The 21270-nt window shown below is 40.1% G+C and overlaps 1 protein-coding gene across 7 annotated transcripts in view; it reads right to left on the reverse strand.

Moving 5' to 3' along the window:
• The window catches only part of CEP112 (centrosomal protein 112), a 180561-nt gene that overhangs the window by 113730 nt on the left and 45561 nt on the right, over positions 1–21270 (reverse strand). For all 7 annotated transcript variants that reach the window (XR_015807746.1, XM_088176357.1, XM_088176358.1 and 4 more), the window contains exons 18-19: positions 10263–10398; positions 7002–7109 (exon numbers count right to left, since the gene is read on the reverse strand). Coding sequence is in view for 6 of the 7 variants with exons in the window: in XM_088176357.1 (XP_088032483.1) it covers positions 7002–7109; positions 10263–10398 (244 nt within the window). In the remaining variant the exon portion in view is untranslated. The remainder of the gene's footprint in view (positions 1–7001; positions 7110–10262; positions 10399–21270) is intronic.

Here is a 21270-nt window from a genome sequence, read left to right on the forward strand (position 1 = left end):
TGTCTCAGCAAAAAACTGAGCTAAACTCACTCTGTAGTACACCTAGAGCATATCTGTTTTCACTATTTCTATCCTAAAGTCATTTAAATGTTTGTATGATTTCTCCACTGAAAACCAGCCCCAGCCTCTGCCCAGGCAGGGCACAGCACATGATCTGTTCCCAAATAACAACTCCAGCAAAATCGAGCATTTTCTGTCTCCTAAGCCTATAAATAAATATGAGTGTTCCATGAGGATATGGGGATTGCCATCTCTGCAAATACTGCTGCTAAAAGTAATCTGATCTAACAGGCTGCAGGAGTGAGTATTAATCACATTAGGGTCTGGTTTAGCATAACTTTGGGCAGAAAAGGAGCATCTTCACTGCAAGTTAAGAGAGAAAACTAGAACCCCTTTTACCAGAACCCCTTTGCAGCAGGCAAATTAAATAGATTTTAATCACTTTTTTGGGGGGAGATTTTTCTGTAAGTTGAAACACAAAGGTCCCTCAAGATATAAGGGCTGTAATGAGCCAGGGGCAAATTGGACAGTGAAAAATCCATCTGTGCAGAACCACACTCACCACTGAAGCAGCAAGTACACGTGGAGTAATGAACATGACTTTCTATTTCATTGCAGGCTGCAATAATTTAATTGCTATGACTGTGTTTCCTGTAATATTTGCACCTTTTCACCAACCACAAATAATTCTTTTTCAACTGCAAACTAAGAATTGCAAGAAATTCTCTCAAAGAAACAAGCTGGTCTTTAGCCAAATTGCAGTTTGATTTATCCTGCCCTAAAATAATGCACCTGAATGGTCTCACTCTAACTATATACAATTATATTCCTGATCAGAACAGTTTTACTTATAAAGGCTTTTCAGAATTTTAATATTTTTAAAGTATGGGCAGCCCAAACCTCACCTCAATCATTCCATCTTCCCAAACTTCTGGCATGACTAAATTTGTTTTTAAATCACAGGACCACGGAATTGTTTGGGTTGGAAGGGACCTTTAAAGCTCCTCCAATTCCAAGCCCCTGCCATTGCAGGGACACCTTCCACTATCCCAGGTTGCTCCAAGCCCTCTCCAACCTGGCCTTGGACACTTTCAGGGATGGGAAGCCCACAACCTCTCTGGGCAACCTGTGCCAGGGCCTTACCACCCATATGGTAAAGAATTTCTTCCTAATATCTCATCTAAACCTGCCTTCCCTCAGCTCAAGGCCATTCCTCCTTGTCTCATCACTACATGAAAAATCCCTCTCCAGCCTTCTTTTTAACAATATCCTGGAAATGGAGTTGCATCCCTGTGATTAAATCCAAGCTGGTGCCACGATGAACATCAGGAGGTCCCTCCTGTCCCCATCCCACCCACACCACCAAACCCACCGCAGGCTGCAAAGGGAAATATTTCTCTCCAACTAACAGACCTTGAGTCGCTGCAAATGCCTGTGTGCAGCAGGCTCTGGTGCAGAATTTGCTGTGTATAGTCTTTGTTTAGGGATTCAGTTTATCCAAGGACTTCTTTGAACACAGAGCTGCCTTCCCAGCCCGCCTCGCTGTTTACCGCAGGCACCCGTCTGCGTTTCTGGAATCGCCTCCCTCTCCCTCCTCCCCTCAAAGTGGAGTCTTTGACTACACAGGGAGCTCAGGCTTTTAACTCTGAATCACACACGAGTCAGATGCCTGAAGGAGACCGTGCAAATACCCATCTGTCTGGTTAACAATTCTGTAAACAGCAATGGCACCATGAGAAGATTTCCACCCACTCTTCACTTGGAGGTTACATTCGTCTCCTTTTCCCATTTGTGAGTTTTAGCTATAAAGTAAAAAGTTGATGTTGATTGAAGAAACTATTCCTCAGATATTCTGCACAAATGGTATTCATCTGTGTCTTAGGATGGTTCAAAGGAAACGTTTATGCATCCTAGATTAATTTATTAAATGAAATTTATGCAGCTTGTTGCCGATGACATGAAAAATTTAGAGCTTCTACTAACGTGCTCATTTGGCCTCCTTGCAAGAACAGACTGTATTTCAATTATCTTAGAGTACAGACAAAGAGAAGAGGAACAAAGCTTTTCACAAAGACTCTCTCCTCATAACTAAACCAGCATACTAAAAATGGATTGTGGATCTCTGAAAACAAATGGCCAGGTTAATGTACAGCTGAGAAATGCTTGGGCCATTGGTCTGCCTGAGGAACAGCAGATTCCAAACAGGGAAAGTGTTTCCTTCACTGGGATGGGTAACAGATTGGTAAAAGAGAAGCCAGAAAAACAGAAAATGAAGAATGAGGCTAGAAGGAAAGCTAGGATGGAAGGGCAGTGGCAGGAACTGTTAACAGAGCAAGGGCATGGGGACAAAGTGAGCTGGAGGTTGAGCTTGTTATCTCTATTAGTGTTAATTGCTAAATTCATGTTTTGCCTGAGAGAACCTCATTCTTTTCTTTAAATTAACCTCACTAGAAAGTTATAAAAGACAAAAGGATATACAGAATATTGTTCTTCTTCTCTCAATAACACTTTGCTCTGCTCCAGCACATTGCTAAAACAAGAACAGTGTCCCAGCAGCACCTCAGATATTGTCCTTGCTGCTGGCAGGTAACATTACAAACATGTTTTTTTCACTTTCAACCAGCTATTTTACACTTCTTCACCTCACTTTATTATAAAAAGCATATTTAAACTCAACCACACCTTTGTCTTGCTCCCAACTTAAAGGCATTGTCTATTGACTTGTCTTTAGCACGATTTCAAAGTGATTTCATTAAATACCCAGGAAAATTTACCTGAAGGTGTCTCTTTCTTCCCTGTTTGGATATATAGGACAAGATGACAACTCTAATTTCTTCATAACTTTTACAGAAGTCAGAACCCAACAATAAATGTCACAGGAAAGGATTTCCTGAGATACAGGCAGATTCTTCAGCTATCATGTAACAACTTTCCACTTTCCTATGGAAGCATGAATAATTATTTTGAAGGGAATAAACACAGTTAAAGATGAAGCAAACCAAAAGGATTATTTATATATTTATGTTGGCATCTAATCTCAGAGAGTATGGCCATAATTCATAGGTAACCCCATCCTGCTATCACAATAACTCATCAACTGTTTCATTGTGTGTTCTTTCCCTGCTGGAAAATAACATTTCCTAGGCTTTGGCTCTCTTACTAATCTTGCATCTCATTTATTTCACATTCACTCAGTCACTTCAGCAACTGTTTACAGCAAAAAATGGGTGTAACTATGATCACAGTGATTATTAATGATTTGGGTTTTTTTAAAAGGACAAGCTAATGTCATTTAAGCATTAGAATCACATTAAGTTCACTGAAAATGTTCCATTCTCGACAATTTATGAAAATCTGCCTGAAACAAAGGTGTTGCATGTGCTGGGGAATGTCCCTGCATGAAGCCCTGTCCCATCTCTGCCATGGAACCACCACTCCCCACGAGAGATGTGCTCTCAGAAAGTGCTCAACAAACAAGGATATGAGAAAAAACCCAGCAAATTCCTGAACTTTTCTGTCCAATTTGACTAAAATCTATTACTGAAAAGCGTGGGGACCTGTCCTTTCCAACACTTGGGCTTGTAGAAGATGAACTCATCAGAAACACTTCCCAGGTATTTTGAGCTAAATTGAGGATGTAATTAGAAAGTAGGGGGGAAAAAATGAAAAAAAAAAAAAAAAAGAAAAAAGGGAGGGAGTGCAAAAAAAACCCAAACAACCTTTCTTCCTGTGCTGACAGTGCCATAAAGCCCAACTACAGATACTGCAACCATTTCAAAGGCAGGAAAGGCTGAGGCCTTCACTGTGCTGTCCACTGGCTTTGAAGTGCCGAAAGCAGCTGCTCCCAGCAGATAGGAACTCTGGTGCTGCTGGAGTTATTTTTTTTTTTTTCTTCAAAATATACTTTCAAATCTAACAGCTGCAAGTAGAACAAAGTTGAGCTAAAGTATATTTAAAGAAGGGAAAAAAAAAAAAAAAAGCCACCAGTTTCTCTCTGAGAGTGTTCTCAGTGGATACTTCAAAAGCAAGTGGCACCGAATCAGATGAAGCTGGAACCAGGAGGGACATGTGACAGCTGAAACCAAACACTGCAAGATCCAAAAGTTCCCTTTTGCTTTATTAATGGATTTGAGTGCATTTGAAAAGCTAACAAAATATTAACTGCTGTGGTTTTTTCCAAATTATTTTTGAAGCAAAGACAAAGATAAATAAATATCAATGTATCAGGTTCTTTGTTGTAATAAATATCAGATAAATATTGATGTATCAGTATGTCTAATCTGCAGGCAGAGCAATCTTTCAGCCCCACAATGAACAGTCCATGTTCACACCAATAATTGTTTTGAAATCAGTACTCAAGCAGAGTCCTGTGACATCAACCACTCAGATAAAGCAGAGAAGTGAAGCCACTGCTCCAAGTGCCTACACTTCCAAAATGTCTCTCAGATTGGAGAACTGGATCACACATCAGTTCATTTGGTTCTTTATTACCAATCTGATTAAAATTATGGGAAACTGAATTGTCCAGGTTGCTACCCCTGCCACTCACCATGAAAGTCAACAAAAAAGAAATTTGTAGGGAAAATTCCCTTTCCTTTTTACATTTAAATTTCATTTGAGAATTAGATTCAGACACTTGAAGCAGAACATCTCGAAGCAATCACTACATTTCTCAGGTAGCTAAAATAGCCAGGTTTTTGGTTGGGTCTCTATTTCCAACTGGAAGTCTGCTGGAGCCCTGTCAAAATGAATCTCCACTTCAAATTCACTGCTCTATTTAAACACTTTAAATCAGTCAGTTCCTCGCCAAAGAAATATGCAGTAAAACAAGGCAAGGAAAAGTCTGCTTTAAAATAAGCTTAGAAGTTCTGAAGCATAAATAGAGAGCAGTGCAGAGAAACAGAAGTTGGAAGTACTGAAAGGAAATTTTAAGAGTGGAAGAACTGAGCTCATCCTGCTCCGTGGTGGGGCTGGAGGGGCTTTGTGCCTTCCAAAAGAACCTCGTTCTCAGTGATAACCCCCTGCAATCTGCAGGAAGGGACACGTATTCTTCATGCTCACCAACTTTCAAAGAACATTCCAGACGAAGTACAAAGAGAAATAATTTTTTTAAAAAGGGCATAAACAGGATTCCACTGAAAATTCTTGTGAGGCTCTCATTGTTTAGCTGTTTAGGGCTGAAACCCTTGGGTTCCAGTGATGTCTCATAAAGCTTAGCTGTTCTTTTTTATAGTAAAAGCAGCTATCCTAAATAAAATAAATGGGAAGCAGTAACCATCTCAGTTAAAAATGCTTTCACTGATGTTTACCACAATATCAACATTGTTACAGAATAGATTCACCAAAGAAACATTTTAGCTCTCATATTAATTTCTTGCTTTGTGGGTTTTTTTGACACAGTCTCCAGAAGGTCTGAATATAAGAAGACACATAAAACCAAACCATGACAATATGAGACATTATCATTTGCCTTTAGTGTGCAAAGTCAGCTGAGTATTGGCAGGAAATTTTATCTGGCTTGGTGGATGTTACCATGGATAGGGGAAAAAAAATTTCAATTTGTAGGTAGGAACAGAATATTGTAACTCCTGATACACTGCAGGTTAGCATTTCTCTCTACAGATTAAAATCCGGAATGGGGAAACAGGAACAAAATCTTGGAATAAATGCTTACTTTGGACTTTAAAGATGCACTACAAATTATGAGAACTGTAAGAAAAAAGTGAGCCAACCATATCACTAAAATGATGTGAAAATAGGATTCAACAAAAAATTCCAGTTTAAGGCAGATGTCCAAGTGACCCTGACACTCCCATCACTCTCCTTTCAGCGTGTCCCTGACACACCAAACCTCCTCACCTTTCCTGCACAAATCCCCGGTATGTCTGACTATTTCTGAATCACTAAATGCAGGAATCATTGCAAATAACATCCCCCAGTTAAGCTGAACACCTGTGAGATGTCCCTCACCCTTCCAGAGGCCAATATGTCACCTCTGTCAGGTGGCAGCACAAGTGGTGACGTTGACAATTCTGAGCGAGGACAGGGAAAATGCTTTGATCTGACCCAACAAACTCCCTTCTATTCCAAGAGCCACGCACAAAACACACCATTGTTCCTCCCCAGCACAGAGCAGGGGTCTCTCAACACCTACCAAAGTGATCTGGTTCCTTAATTCCCTGAAAAAGCCCCTTCCAGATGGACCAGAGCAGGCCTGGCACCAAAGCCAACCGCAGCGTTTCATCCTCTCATGGTACAGAAGATAAACAGAAATTAAACCACATTTCCCTGCTGGAAATGCAAGCTTAGATTCACACAAGAACAGTGGTAAGAGAGAATTTTTATGGATTAACCACATCATTCCTACAAAGTAGTAAAAACCCCCTTTCAATCCTTCAGCAGGTGCTACCAACAAAGGCCACTTGAGTTTCATGACCAAGTTCCAGCTCCCATCAGTGTCTGCTGCTGCAGCTCCTTAGCTCCCAAGTCTGTATCATGCAATAATTCCTCCACTTCTGCTTTTTCCCCTCCTTTACATTTCACAGCACTGCTGAACATAACTTTCTTGTCTCCACCCAAACGTTTCCTGAGTATTTTTCCCAACCCTGAAATTACATTACAAAGAAGAAAATCAGGATCAGTGGGCCAAAACAAGCATTTGTACTGAACACTCCCCATGTCAAAAATGATAAAAAGAATAAACCCCTGTTCCTTGACAAGAAGAGACACAGATAAAGCATTAAATAATTGAACCTGGTGATTATGAAAATAGGTGTTGCCACCTGTAAGCCTGGGAAACAATTTGAAAGAGTTGGAGGTACAAAGGATGGTGAAGAGGAAACAAAAAGTATTTTTTGTGTAGGTTCTCCCCCCTCCACCCCCATCACAAACCTCTGCATGTCTATAAATTGTGTTTTTATAGGAAGGACAGCAACACAGTGACCTAGAGCTGCAGGAAGGGGTGTTTTCTCCCCTCCACCTGGAGGAGCAAAGCAACTGACCTGTTGTTCATATATTTTCCTGATCTCATCCAACTGCTTGGAGAATTCTTGGGCTTGCTTTTCCCGGAGCAATTTTGATCTGCTTAGATCTGCTTCAACCTCTGCTATCTACATGGGAAAAGAAAGGGAATATTTAATTTTTTTTTTTCTTTAAAAAGCATAGCTTGAAATGTACTGACTGACATTTCTACAGTTGTTTGTAAACTATCAAAGAGGAGAATATCACTTGTTGGGAATGATAACAACACCATTTGTATGTGGTAGAAATGAATATTCAGTCTCCACAGGATTATTAGTTACTCAAGGACATAGTGATCACTGTTATGCCACTCCCTAATTACAAAAGGATTGGCTCCGTTTTTCACTCCACAGTGCTGAATATCCCATCGAAATTAAGTGAATATTTTCTCTAGACATATTTAAGACTCAAATATATTTCACTTAAAAATACACTGCCTGTGGAAATTCAAGGGAAATCATGTGCGAGTCAGAGCATAAACTGCACATTTAAAGCAAGTTTACATTAAATCAGAAAATAACTTTAAATAACTTAAAAGAGAATTATTTGGCTGCAAGTTAAGTCCTCTGAAGATAGTCATCGCCTGTGAATAATGAGTCCCACAGATTCCAGCACGCAGCATCAAGGAAGCAATTTCACAACTCAATTAACAAAGGCTTTTGTATCAAAAGCATAACTGTTAGCTGTACATCAGGCATGTTTCCAAGGGAATATATGTAAATATATAGATGGAACTCTGCTGCAGTGCACACTCATCAATGACTTTTAGATCTAGATCCCAACATAAGCAATGAATAAACTGTGTCCCTGAAAAGAGAAAAGACGTGAAGGGGTTTGAAGGACCACAAGCCCATCTGCTCCACAAAAAGAAGAAACCCATGAATTTCTGAACCACAAGCCAAAATTCTGCTTGGCCTAAGGGAGTGCTCAGTGTTCAACAGATGTCTGTGCCAATTGGCCTGGACATCACTCCCCAGCCAGGAAGGAGGAGAAAAGGCAGCACTAGCAGTGGGAAAAGCTTTTTATTGCAGAGTACTCCAGCAGGAAAGGAAGGGACTGGAGTAGAAGCAGTTGGCCAAATAGAAAGTGGAAAAAGAGAAGAGTGAAGAAGCAGCTCCTGAACCTCACTGCTGCTATCTGCCATTAAGGAAAGGGAGACTGCAATCAATGTTTCATGAATAATTTTCTTCCAGCTCCAAACTTACTCAAATTGCACGTCCATGGCCATATTTTACTCAGGTCAATAAAATCTAGAAAAATAACAGATCTTGTTACTGCACTAAGGGAGTTTTTTTTTAAAGAGAATGAAAATGCTCTAAAAAGTGAAATAGTAAAAACATATGCAAAGATGTTTGAAATCTGCTGGCTTCTGCAGTTTATTCGTTAGGTCACGTTCATCTATTTCCAACAACTGCAACAAAGGCTCTTGATCATTATTTGCCAAACCCAGGATGCCCCAGATCTACAGTACCATGACATAGTCTGTGTATTATTCCTCTTTCTTTTAGTAACTACTGGAAAAAATGCAGGTCTTGCAGTTAAACACGTGCCACCCACCCACCAGTGGACATCAGGTGACTCTTAATAATCACAAGCTTGACAAAATAGGAAGCAGATGGCAAAATAAATGACCTTATCATAGAGCCAAACTAAAGAATCAAATATTGATTGCAAAAACTGAAAATGACCCCATCCTACTCATCTCTATAATCAACTTTATCTCACACCAAAAATGAGTTTAAAGCCCAGTATCCCTAATGCAGATAAAAGGACAGCGTTGCTATGGCTACTGCAGCTGTTTTGTAAAGTAATACATCCCACCTCACCACAAAACACAGAATTTTCCAGCATGTTCCAATGTACTGGGGGATTTATCTCAGAGTGTGTGGATGCAGAGGAATGAGAAAGGCCAAAGCCATGAAGAGAGAGCTTCAGCATTGCTCCTTTCATGTATTTCCTTGAACCTTGGTTCCTGTAGAATAACTGTATAATATCATTTATATTTCTAGATTTTAGCACCCAAGTAAGGAAAGAATAAACTTCTGGAGTACAGCAAAACCGATTTTCAAAATTTCCCAGAATGCAGCAATATTCTGAAAGAAATTTACTGTCATTTTAAAATTACGGTTGACTATTTTTTTCCAAATTCTTTTGTACTTTTTTATGTTTTGGATTGGTTTTACTTGCTGAAGGTTTTTTAAGTGAATGAAACTATTATTAGCCTTTCTAGAATTAGACAACATCCCTTCTGGAGCAGAACTAGGGTATTATTTTAAGTCATCATGAAGAAATTGCAGGAGAGTCACACAATACAGAAAATGTCAGATTAAAATTGTAGGATTTGTTGTATTGCCTTTGTGGCTCTGGTTTGCTGAAAACATCTTGCTTTTATAAGTTTGTTCTTGCTTTTTTTTTTTAATTTCCAAATTCTATTATTCACTGTCTGCATGGGTCTTAAAAATATCAGCAGTGAAGATTTTAAAAAACAACAAAAAGGGGATTTCCTCAGTCCTAAGGCAGCACTCAGCCACCCACTCCAGTCCCAGCCTGCAGCGAGGTTTGGTCAAGGCAGGTGAGGCTGGAACTTGTAATGCAGAATTACAAGCTGGAGTTCTGTCTGGAGATCTCAAACACATGAGGAGTTAAGGAAATATCCCTTCTCTCCCCTTCTGTTTGATCACCTGTTGCTTGTTCCTCATTTCACTCCTTGGGCTGCTTTTATAAACTCCCAGGAGAATGGTTTAACTACTGTTTGCTCCGTAAGAAATTTAAGCCACTGAAATCCCTGATTTTCAGAGACAGAAAAGTGGATTTTTCCATCCTCTGCACATGACTGCCAGCAGCCACCATGGCTCTGCCCCTGTTTGGGCTCAAACTGATTACAGGAGCTCATTAATGGAAGACAGAGTCGCTGGGAAAAGAGTAGGAAGAGACACATTTAAGTGGGAAATGACAAGCGTTGTTCCATAGGGTGTATAAACTAACACTTTATACTCTCACTCCTGAAAAATCCCTAATCAGTATCATAACTGCAGATATCTTTATAACAATGACAATCCCGGCTTTGTCAGGAAGATGAAACACCCGCCACCATCCCTTTCTGACTCGCTGCAAAGACACTACATTGTGAAAGATTTTGATGTAGCACTCTCAAGTGGAGCATGTTTCTGGCATTATAAGATCAGAATCCGCTATCCCACTGCGCCAGAGTTTCAGAAAGGCTGGCATTGTGACCTCCTCACCCGCTGTTTCATTTCAGCAGAGTCTTTCTCTGAGTTCAGCTCCACCTGCCGCTTAAACTCCTCCAGGGCAGCGCCTGCCTGCTGGGCCTGCAGCCTCTGTACCTCCGTCACCCGCCTCAGCTGCTCCTCCTTCTCCCTAGAAAGTCACAGAAAATTTTCAGAGTTCAAGTATCAAATAAAAGAACAAGTGTGCTGGTGTAAAAGAGAGGCCTTTAACCCCATCAGTTTAAAATAGTATTCAGATTTCAATTTCCTGTCCCAGCTTCTGCCCAACTTCCCTTTGCAGGGCTTTGAAGAAGGCGATGGAAGGCCGGAGTTATTTTCGCTTTCTCCGATTGAATTTCACACGCCCAAACACGGCGTCCACAGCTCACAACAAAACCTCCACCTTCAAAGCCTCTCTTCACTTCAATGGCTCTCTACCCACTGTAGAACCCCTTTTATTAATCTCATCTAATTAATAAAATGTAATAATAGTAACAGGAAATAAATAATAACAAATTAGATTTCATTCAATTAGATTTAACACTCCCCAATACTTAAACAAAGTCTTTTTGGCATGATTGCCTTTCCAGATTTAAAAAGAAAAAACAAACAAGAAAAATATCCCAGTGCCATCTTTGCTCAGACAAGGTGCAGGATTATTCCCTGCTTGTCATAAATCAAAATGCAAAGCGGGGCAATGGGTGACACGTGGTTCCTTCTTAATCTATTAGGAAGCCATAATGCTGTGATGTCTATTCAGCCTCTGCAGTAATGACAGATGTTAAATCTCTGTGCAAAGATATTCCATATCAACAGCCTACACTATTTGACATATTAAACCTGATACATCTATAGAAATCAGGCTGGGTTTCTTCAGACTAGAGGGTAGATCAATAGTAATGTTTCTGTAATATTTTATGTACATCCACATATATGAAAAGATTCTCATGAAAAGATAAGAGACATCCACCATATTGACACAACACAGACAAAAGTTCAGGTCACTTATAAATATTTCAGAAACTTTGATGTGAGCCCTCAGACATTACTAACTTTTATTAACTTGTTACTGGTTTTGTTATTAACTTTTTGTGACACGTTCCTACTCCCACAGGTCAGCAGAGCTGCCTGACTTTGTGCTCAGACACTGGAGAACACGATGGTGGCACCGAGGGACAAAGCTGGCTCCACCCATGGCTTGTAACAGAAGACACATTCAAACAGACCTGGGGCTGACATTTTCATTTCCCAGGCAGAGGAAGTACCTCACGATAAATTCCCCATTTTGACAGAAATTATTTCCATATAAAACAAAGAATCTGACACGTAAGAGACGGAAAAGCCCAGCTAATTCATCTCGTCTGTCACCTTGCCAGCACTGGAGGAGCCTTTCAGAAAGGTCAGGAAGCTGCCAAGCCCAAAGTTACAGTATTCACATCCTCTTCTGTGCTTTGCAGAGCACACTTTGACAATAGGACAAAGAACATAATCCTACATCTTCACAAAGCAGCAGTTTGCAGTGCAGGAGAGCAGGGTAATTCCATTAGCAGAGAGATCAAAGAAATGCCACAAGCCCTGAGTCAGTGCATTGCTGTTTACTTCTAGAGGTTTGGTTTTTTTTCATGATGTATATTTAAAAAAAATAAAAAAAGATTTTATGTTGGCAACTCGCTCACAGTTGATGGAATAATTGAGAATAGGGAGACTGCTCCTCCTCTTACATAAAAAGGAAAACACTTTTCTTCCCCAGCAGAAATTGGAGGGAAACAGAACAAAATCCTGTATCACAGTTTTGGTGATGATTGTTTTGGGGTTTTGGTTTTGTGTTCTAAGAAGTCCTGTGCAAATTATCTTCAAATTTGCTATAGAGCACCCATCACCCCTCCAGATATGCTTTATTTCTACAGCCTCATCATTTCCATTCCCAACACTCCTTTGAGGAGGAAGCACATCTGTGTTAATCTAAGCCACCACATTCCCCACTCATTAATGAGACAATAAATATTACACAAAAAAACATCATTACCAAAATCAACGGGTTTTTTTTTCCCCCATCTAAACTCAAATGGCAAAACACCATTTAGGATTTAAGTTTTTCCTGCAGAGTATCCAAAAGATCCAAATTCCAAGTACAAAACTCCTCCACTATTCCTCAGAAAGGGCACACCAGTGACACCTCCAGTGTCCAAGTGACAGGAGCTGCCTGATGGGTCAGCTATCCACCTGCTCCTGCTGTTTGCCTCAGTTATCCCCCAAATCCCACATTCCAGGGAGCTGCTGAATATAGAGATTTTTAATTTTACAGCTGTTTGACACTGAATTAAGCACATCACTCCTCTCTCCCACAATAAAATCTACCTGAGAAAGAAGGACATGTCCTGAACATGCTCTGCCCACATTTGTGACCTTGGAGAGACCATGGAGAGGGGAAAACATCCACTTCTCTTCCCAAAGATCTGTAATTCAGCAATGGGCTCTGGATAACAAATCTCTCTCCACGTAAAACACATCTAATAATTCCACTCCACACTGGAAGCAAAACCAAAAATCGAAGTTTATTCAAACACATCCACACTGCCATGAGACACTGGGACAACAGCTTTGGTCCAGTCAGATGGAAACACAACAAATGTAAACATAAAAAGACAAGATATCAGTCTTTGTGATCTTAGTGAGGCTCCAAATTTATGCATCTTCTTCCTTAGGAAGATATTTTGAAATATTATGACGTAAACTTCTAGGAATGTGGTTTTATGCACCTTCCTTTCTTTTAAGGACTTAACCCCATGAATAAATGCAACATCTCATTATAAGCAGGAAAAAAAACTTCATTTTTAAGGATGTGGGAGCCAGCACTCTCTATTTTTTGTGCAGGTCAGATTTGTACAGAAGCTTAGAAAACCTGTACAACAATGGCCCTCGGTTCACAAATATAAGAAAAGCTTCACTTTTTTTCCCAAGACACCAAGCAATGTGCCTTGCATGAAGCACTAAAATATTCACTTTGAAGATTATTTTTTTCAGTTGGACTAGTTGTGGGGCCCAATACAATACAATTACATCACTTAAATCCCCTAAAGCTGAGCCGGCCTGAATATAAAAACAGGGTGAATTTACTCTTTGCCCCCAATTTAAAAAGCAGCAAATTCCTTTTGTTTCAGTTTATAAAGGACATGGCAATGGAATTAGGAGTCTTACATGGCACAAACCATCTCAGGGAAAGTTGACTGTGAAGTCCAGAATTTCAATTTCAGAAATCAGCACCCCGAAGTGCACTGATAAATGGGAAATACAAACATCTTACGTGTTTCCTCTTCATGCTTAATCATAAATATTTGTCTTGCTCTGTAAAATGCCTTCCAAGAGGTAACAACTGAATGCAGTGAAACTTTACAGCACTGCACTAACAAAACACAGGGCGATTCAGGGGTTAACAGCAAAGGTTAATTAAATTTGGGATGAATCAACACCTTCCTGGAGGGCTCCCACCATTCCCTGAAGCAGCAAGGGCTCACCAACAGCACAAGGAGCAGCAGATGCACCTGGCTGGGTCTCAGCCCCATCAACAAATTCAATCCCTTGAGGCATTTAGTGCCAGCACACACTGAACTCATGAACCCCCATGGCTGCACAGGGACACAGAGTTTCACAGTCCAGGAACAAATCCACACCCAAGCTCCCTGTGTGTTATTTAGAGAGGTTTTCAGTGACATGGAAAATAGACTGTGAAACTCCTCATGCTTGCTTATAAAACTATACCAGGCTTTAATTCACAAATAGGCAAATTCTTCTCCAGGTTTTCAGAACCTGCTGGCAGCACAGCCCATTGAATCCCAGCTGTATTGGAGAACAGAAGCAGAGCAAGGAATTTCTATAAGGATTTATTTTGCCATTGAATCAGCCTCTGAAACTTAAATTCTGATGGACTCCACAAGAGGGAGAGGCTCCATCCCTTGTCTAAGCCTCTCCCAGGCTGTTGTGACTTCGGGTTTATGCCTGGAGATAAAACAGAAATCCCAGAATGTGTGGAGCTGGAAGGGACCCATACTGAGTCCAACTCCCCATTCCCACAGGGCTACTGAAAACTAAATGCTGTGATGAGGGAAGGCTGAGCTGTGGGAAAAGCAGAGTCATGGCTGAGCCTGCAGCCCCACTGCTGATGCTGAGATCCTGCTGGGAAAGGCCAGCCTGTCCTGCCATTCCCACATTACACACACTCTAATCCTGTGTATTCAGATTTGCTGTACCCACACAAGTCTTTGTCCATTCCTTCCTCTCTTTCCTCAATATTGCTACTTCTGAGGGAAAATTGCTTTGCTCCCCACCAACCTGCAAGCTATTCACTTGCTGGAAGGCAGCTGGAGAAGAATTTTGTTGTTTCTTCTACACAGCCTTCCTTTTTATTTAATGACACAAGAAATAAAAAATTGACTCTCACTAACATGTGCTGAAACAAAATCAGTTATCACCATTTATGTAATTCATTTAGATTCAAAAAACCTTCTGAAAAACCCTATATAAACACATTCCAAAGGAGAGCACAATTTCTTACGTGATACACAGCAAACTGTGTAGCTGAAAACACAGCCTGCATCAAACCACACCCAAATTTCCCATTCAAACCAAAATTCAGGAATTTCACTTTAGTATCTTCAGTGTCTACAGACACCTACATTTGACTTCACATAGGGAAATTTAAGCAGACCCATGATCCTGCTCCTGATCCCAGAGAGTCCCTCACATGGAGATGCTCCAGTCCTGCCAGGACTCCACAAAATTGCAGCAGTTTAATTAATTAATTAAATTTATAACCGAATTCAAGAGCCATGATAACACTTTTTAGTGCCACAACCAGTAAAAACCACTCCCTGCAACAGCCCCTCTGACCTAACTCCTAGCATGCAGATATTCCACTACATAAATAATGTATTTAGGCCTAGAATACCATGTATCTGTAAAAGAAGGGGTTAATGGGTTAATTGTTACAGAACAATGCTTCAGCAGTAATGCCCAATGTGTGAAATACACAAAAATCAATTTTGCTGCTCTGTTTTTAACAGCCAGTGACAGCTCAGCACCAGCTTTGGGCCTGACTGCATCCATCCAGCTGTGGCTGGAGCATCCCTCAGCACAGGCTGGATTCCCACCAACAACAAGAACAACCAGGGCTCTCCTAGCAGGCCAGCCCCAAACATATGGAATATGTGCAGAACACTTCTTCTTTTTGGTGTGGGGAGGAAGAGAGACAGTGTGAAGTCATTCAAGCGGAATGATAACTAAACCAAAGCCAGATCAAAGGAGTGAAGAAGAAAGACTGAAATGTGAAGCTGAAATATTTATTGCCTTCAAAACATCATCCCTATCCTGTCCCTGGGCACTTTAATATTTCGGAGTTGTTAGAAAGCATTCTAACTTGTTTTATCATTTCAAAGAAATAAAACCAAAAATATAAAGCCAAGAAATAAATATAAAGTGTTCCCCAATTTGAAGAATAAGATGAGCTTGTCTTTATGAGAAAAAAACACAAATCCACTTAAAAATTGTTTACAGTTTGCATAATTTGAGATGTCAACATCAAAAAGCTGGTCTGCATTCCTTCAAGTAAGCTCCAACAATGGAAGATATTTACAATACAATTATTGTTTTAAATGATATGCTTTAAATAAATCATGAGATAACATTAACAAACTAAATCACTCCTTAAGGCCATTAGTGAATTCAGAGCAAATACTACTCCACGTGTGAAGTATCACACTGAAATAAGAATAATGCATTACATTCAAAATTAATGGCTCACAAATTAAGCAGACATTGGTTAAACATACTAATAATTATTATAACTATTTCTCATTACAATAATGACAGGGCACTGTTGTGCTAGGTGCTGTGCAAACAGAATAAAACAGCAACTGCCAAATGATGAATGTGATGTGGGTTAAAAGGCTGGGCAAGTGTTGTAAATGTGGCTGGAAAGGAAAACTTGGTAATTTTGCTCCAGACTGCAGAAACTGTCTCCAAGATTTAGATCCACCACATACGTGAAGGAGCACAGAGGCTCAGTTATCAAGGGAGGAGGATTAGAAGAGAGATTAAATAGTCACAGCTCTCCCATGCTGAGACCACAGCTAAACCTCAGCAAGGACAACACAGAGGGGAGAATTAGAGAGACAGGTGTAGATAATGGCTTGGAAAAGGAGAGACAAGTCTGTAATTAAAAGGTGGCCCAGAAAGGCAGCACAGACAGCAAAGAGATTCATGAGGTACCCAAAGGAGAGGAGCAGAGAAGGCAAAGATGGAGATCAGAGAACAGAACCGTGGCACTGAGAGCTGGGGGGAGAATTAAATAAACCATGCAAGGACAAACTATGTGAGAAATCACCAGGCACAGGACAGAGGCAGGCAAGGAGAATCACTTAACACTGACAAAGCACAGCCCAGGGTGTGTGAAGAGTGACAGAGCCAACAGTGGCTGGCAAACCAAAGATGCCGAGGATGAACTGCCAGGATTAAGACTGTTAAGGAGGAACAAAGGCTCAGAATTCATCCTGTCATTCTACTCACTTAAGGTAACTATTTTTATGGTTAAAATAATTGGTTAGCTCGGGATTCAAGTAATAATATTCATGTTGTAGTAGATAATAAAGATATTTAATTCTAGGGAACCATGAGTGTCTACTTGGCTCATTGTTCTTTCCAAGAGGACACGGATTGTGACAATTTTCTTTTCCTTAAAAGTAAGGTTTGAATTATCAGCTCCAACTCCTCCAGGAAGGTTGGTTGTATTGTTGCTGAAGCTGAAGGAATGTTGTACAAAGCACATGAAAAGTAAAAGCAAAATTAGGATTATCAAATGCAATTGAAGCAGAGGGATCACAATCATTGAGCAACAACAAGGAACAAAGCTTTTCCTTGTACTGTTTTGTAGATGGTTCCTAAGTGACCCAAAGGAGGTGACAGCCTGCAACATTTCATGCTTTTTAACAATCAGTAATTGAATTCAATCATCTGTATGACTTTCTTTAGCCAACTGAAAGCTCTTCTCATTTCATCAATATTTTGGGCATTGTATAATCTTGAAATAAGAAAAGATGTAAGAAATCTGAAAAATACACTGATGTGAGAGGGGAGCCTTTGGAGTAACAAGGGAACAATTCTGCCATTAGTGTTGATTATTTGTATACTCATTTAGTCAATGCAATCATGATAATCCTTAACTACATTAATGATTAGAATAGCAATTTACAGCAATGAAAGAAGTGCTACAGCAATGCTCTTCACCTCACAAGGCAATACTTTCCATTTCATAATCTGTGTGCCATATCAAACCAGTTTTACAGTTGTCATCACTAAAAAGATGTCATGTGATATCTCTATAACCATCTTCAGGGACATAACAGTCCCAGAACCAAGGATTAAAAATCAACTGTTAGCCTTTTTTTTTTTTTTTTCTTTTTAACTGGAGCCTTCCTCTCAATACATATTTCATTATTGCCAGTAGGTCTCCAGAGAAATGGGGGGAAAGAAAATGAAAGGCTGTAAATAGTTAATAGAACACTTTATTTTTGCTTTTAAGTGAGACTATTAAACAAAGCTACCATATTTGTGAGCCCTCTGTTCATGCTCCACGTTGTGGCCCCTAGAGCGAGGGTTAGGGAATGTTTACAATATGCTGGAAACTTTGACTGGGTTTGCTCTAAAAGGTTTCAGATGCTCAAGCACAGCACCAAGTGGAGAACAGCTGCTTGGTTTTCCACTGATTCTTAAAGGAGAAAAAAAAAAAAGGACAAAAAAAAAAAAAGCACCAAACCAAAACCCACCCTACCAAAAAAGAAAAAAAAAAAAACAAAAAAAACCCACACAGTTTTAAAGAGTAAAACTGTATCCCAACTCCTCAGCCACATCACATCACCACTGTTTTTAAATCACAGACGTGGCTTTTTTCATCATATTGCAACTGCTGCAACAAGACAACCCTCAACATTTTAATAAAAGATAATGATGAACACAATGAACATGAGTATAAACTCTTAACAATGCTCTTTTATTGCAACACTTGGAATTAAAGACAATGCCTGCTCATATTCCTGTAATTATTTCCGGCTTTAAATAGTAATAGCTTTTCCATTCTGACAAAAATTCTCTCCACACACAAATACTTCATTTTCAAGGAAAAATGGAATTAACTGCAAGAAAACAGCTACTCTTAAGCAATTACCCTGAAAATATTAACAACGACAACAAGCAATTACTCAGAATTTGGATTCAACTTAGAGGAGCAAGAAAGAAAAAAAAAAGAAAGAAAAAATTAGCTTGTGGTAAAAGCTATCAATCCCTTTATTTATTTATCATTGCATTGATGAGTCTCAGGCTGTTGTGTTTTGCTGTGTGCAGTGGCATTTCTGATGCACACCACTCCAAGAAGCTCATACAAGAGGATTTGAAGGAGCAGCTGTTAAAATACAAAGTTCTCAAAGGGCTTGGTAGAATCAAATTCTCAAGATCCACTGTAAATCACAGCTTTTTTTTCAAAATGTAACTTCTGTGTATTTTGAAAAGCTTAGATTTTACTTCTTTTCAAAATGTTGGGATCTAACAATTATGCAAATGTAAATAGCAAACAAATGAAATTATTTCCACTGCTATTTTTTCTACCTCCTTCTGCCAGCTCTCTTCACATGTTTATTTTATCTTGCCTTCATCTGTTTCCCTCTTTATTGGGTCAGCAGCAGACTGATTGTTCCCCATTTATTTCTTTCAAATCTATGTCCCCTCATTTCTTTTACACTGTTCCTTTTGTGATATTACAGACAGAAGAAAAGTTCAATAAACACCATGGGAATTTTGCACGATATAAGCAATCTTAAGGACTAGAAGACCCTTACATAAAACTTCCTGTGCTAAAGTTTGATGCATTTTTAGGTACTTCTGAATAAAGCAAGAAGAGCTTTTCAGATCAAACAAGCCCAAGTCTTCTCTTTGTGCATCACAGAGAACCATACAATGAAAAATGAGTCATTACTCAGCCAGAGCTGCAGGAAAAGATTCTGCAAAGGGCAGCCTCCCCCTCTGCCCATCTTTGCCTTGTCCCCATTTCACCAGTGCAGGTGAACTGGGAAACCCCAGGCAGAGCCAGTGGCTGCTGGAGGAGGCCAGGCAGGCTCACAACAGCAAAACTTTAATAAAATATTCAGGGCAGCATGAAAACAGAATCTCATAAACTCAGATGATCCCCCAGCACCAGAGCCCAGAGCAGACAGGGCCTTGTGGAAATGAAAACGAGGGAAGATGGGAATTCACTGACCCTCGGTGTCACTGCTGGCCAGGCATTCCCTGTCACAGCCTGGGGCTCCACGACAGTGCTAATTTCATTTTAACTTCGTCTTCTTTTAGTAAGGCTGATATCAAAGCCACCCTCTGAAGGTTTTACAGGTATCAATACCAAAAAAACCACAGGAGAAGCCTGAGAATAGCTCCAGCTCCATGGATCTGGCTCAGTGTCAGCTAAGGAATGACCCAGAATAACCAGATGACAGGGGATGACAAGTGAAGCTTTTTGAATGAAGAAATGTCTGAGGTTTCAAGAAGAGTAAGTGGCACCAACAAAAAAAGTGTTTCCTTCCCTAAAGAGCGTTTTTTCCACCTTGATTTAGGAAATATGCGTGCAAACACATTTTTATCAGATATTTTCTGTGAGGCAAAACCTTGTAGCAGAAATAACTGTGCTACACACAAAAACTGAAATTTAAATTACAAGTGAGTACCACTGAACACCTGACAAAATCCCTGGAAACAGCAGCCCAGCATGGGGAAGCACAGAGCATTGCTCTCACACTGGAATAACAAAAAGCAGTGGGAAAAGCTTTTTTAAATCTGCAGAGAGGAAAGTCCACAGCACCACCTCCAAGGAGAAATCAACTCCTTCTCCTTGACTCCCATGTCAGAAACCACGGGCATGTACACAAATATAAATGAGAAAAGAAAGGCAAATAGTTCTCATTTCTGCATTTTACTGAACAACCTGCAGGCACCACCTTCACACCACGTCATGATTGGAAAGATTTGATCTGCCACCTAAAACAAACCCCAAAATACTGTGAGAATTGTTTGTGTGTGCTTTAAAAACTACTGGGAAAACTATTGGGAAAATCTGCTAATAGACAGAAGTGGCTTGACTGGTTTCTACAAAGTTTAGCCCCTCTTTCTTCCCCAGAGTTTTACACAAGTTCAGACAAGGGGTAAAGAAGCCATGGAAAAAAAGAGGTGTTGGTAGTTCCTTATGTAAACAAATAATTTTATTAAGTGAGTTGGAATGAAGCAGCTGCTCAGCATTTGCTCTGTATCATCCCCACTTGCAAAGTGCTGAGATTTGGCTCCATAGACAGACTTTAAAAAAAAAAAAAAAAAAAAAAAGGCAAAGAGTGAGAGGCAGAAGGTTGTGGAGCACTGGAGTGGAGATGTGCAGGCAGTGTTTAACTACAGCATCTGCACCTTCCATTGCATTTCATTTCTCCTAATGTGACTTCTTAAAATTTGTTTCCTTCACACACCACAGAAGTGAAGAACAAGAATTCAGGAAATCTGTACTTCAGGAGCATATGAAAACATTATTTGTGTATGAGGCAAGCAAAGCAAAAAGCATTAAATCAGATCCCATAATTATCTCCAGTACCTAAGAACTGTCACAAGCTTTATCCTGCAATCAACGTGGTCTGCACTTCCCATGATGATCACAGCCTCAAACTATTCAGGATGTTTATAATTCAGTCCAAAATCTCCTAGTCTCATGATTGACCAACTTTATGTGTCTATGCAGCCACAAAGGTGTTCTCCCTGTCCCTGGCAGTGTCCAAGGCCAGGCTTGGAGCACCCTGGGACAGTGCAAGGTGTCCCTGTCCATGGCAGGGGATGGAATGGGATGAGTTTTAAGATCCCTTCCAACCCAAACCATTCTGGGATTCTCTTATGACTCCAGAAAGCAAATGCCAAAACCAAACCACCTCAAAACTGAGCTGGTGTTGTGGTT

The sequence above is a fragment of the Sturnus vulgaris genome, chromosome 20, assembly GCF_052056855.1.
Source record: "Sturnus vulgaris isolate bStuVul1 chromosome 20, bStuVul1.hap1, whole genome shotgun sequence".
Classification (NCBI taxonomy): domain Eukaryota; kingdom Metazoa; phylum Chordata; class Aves; order Passeriformes; family Sturnidae; genus Sturnus; species Sturnus vulgaris.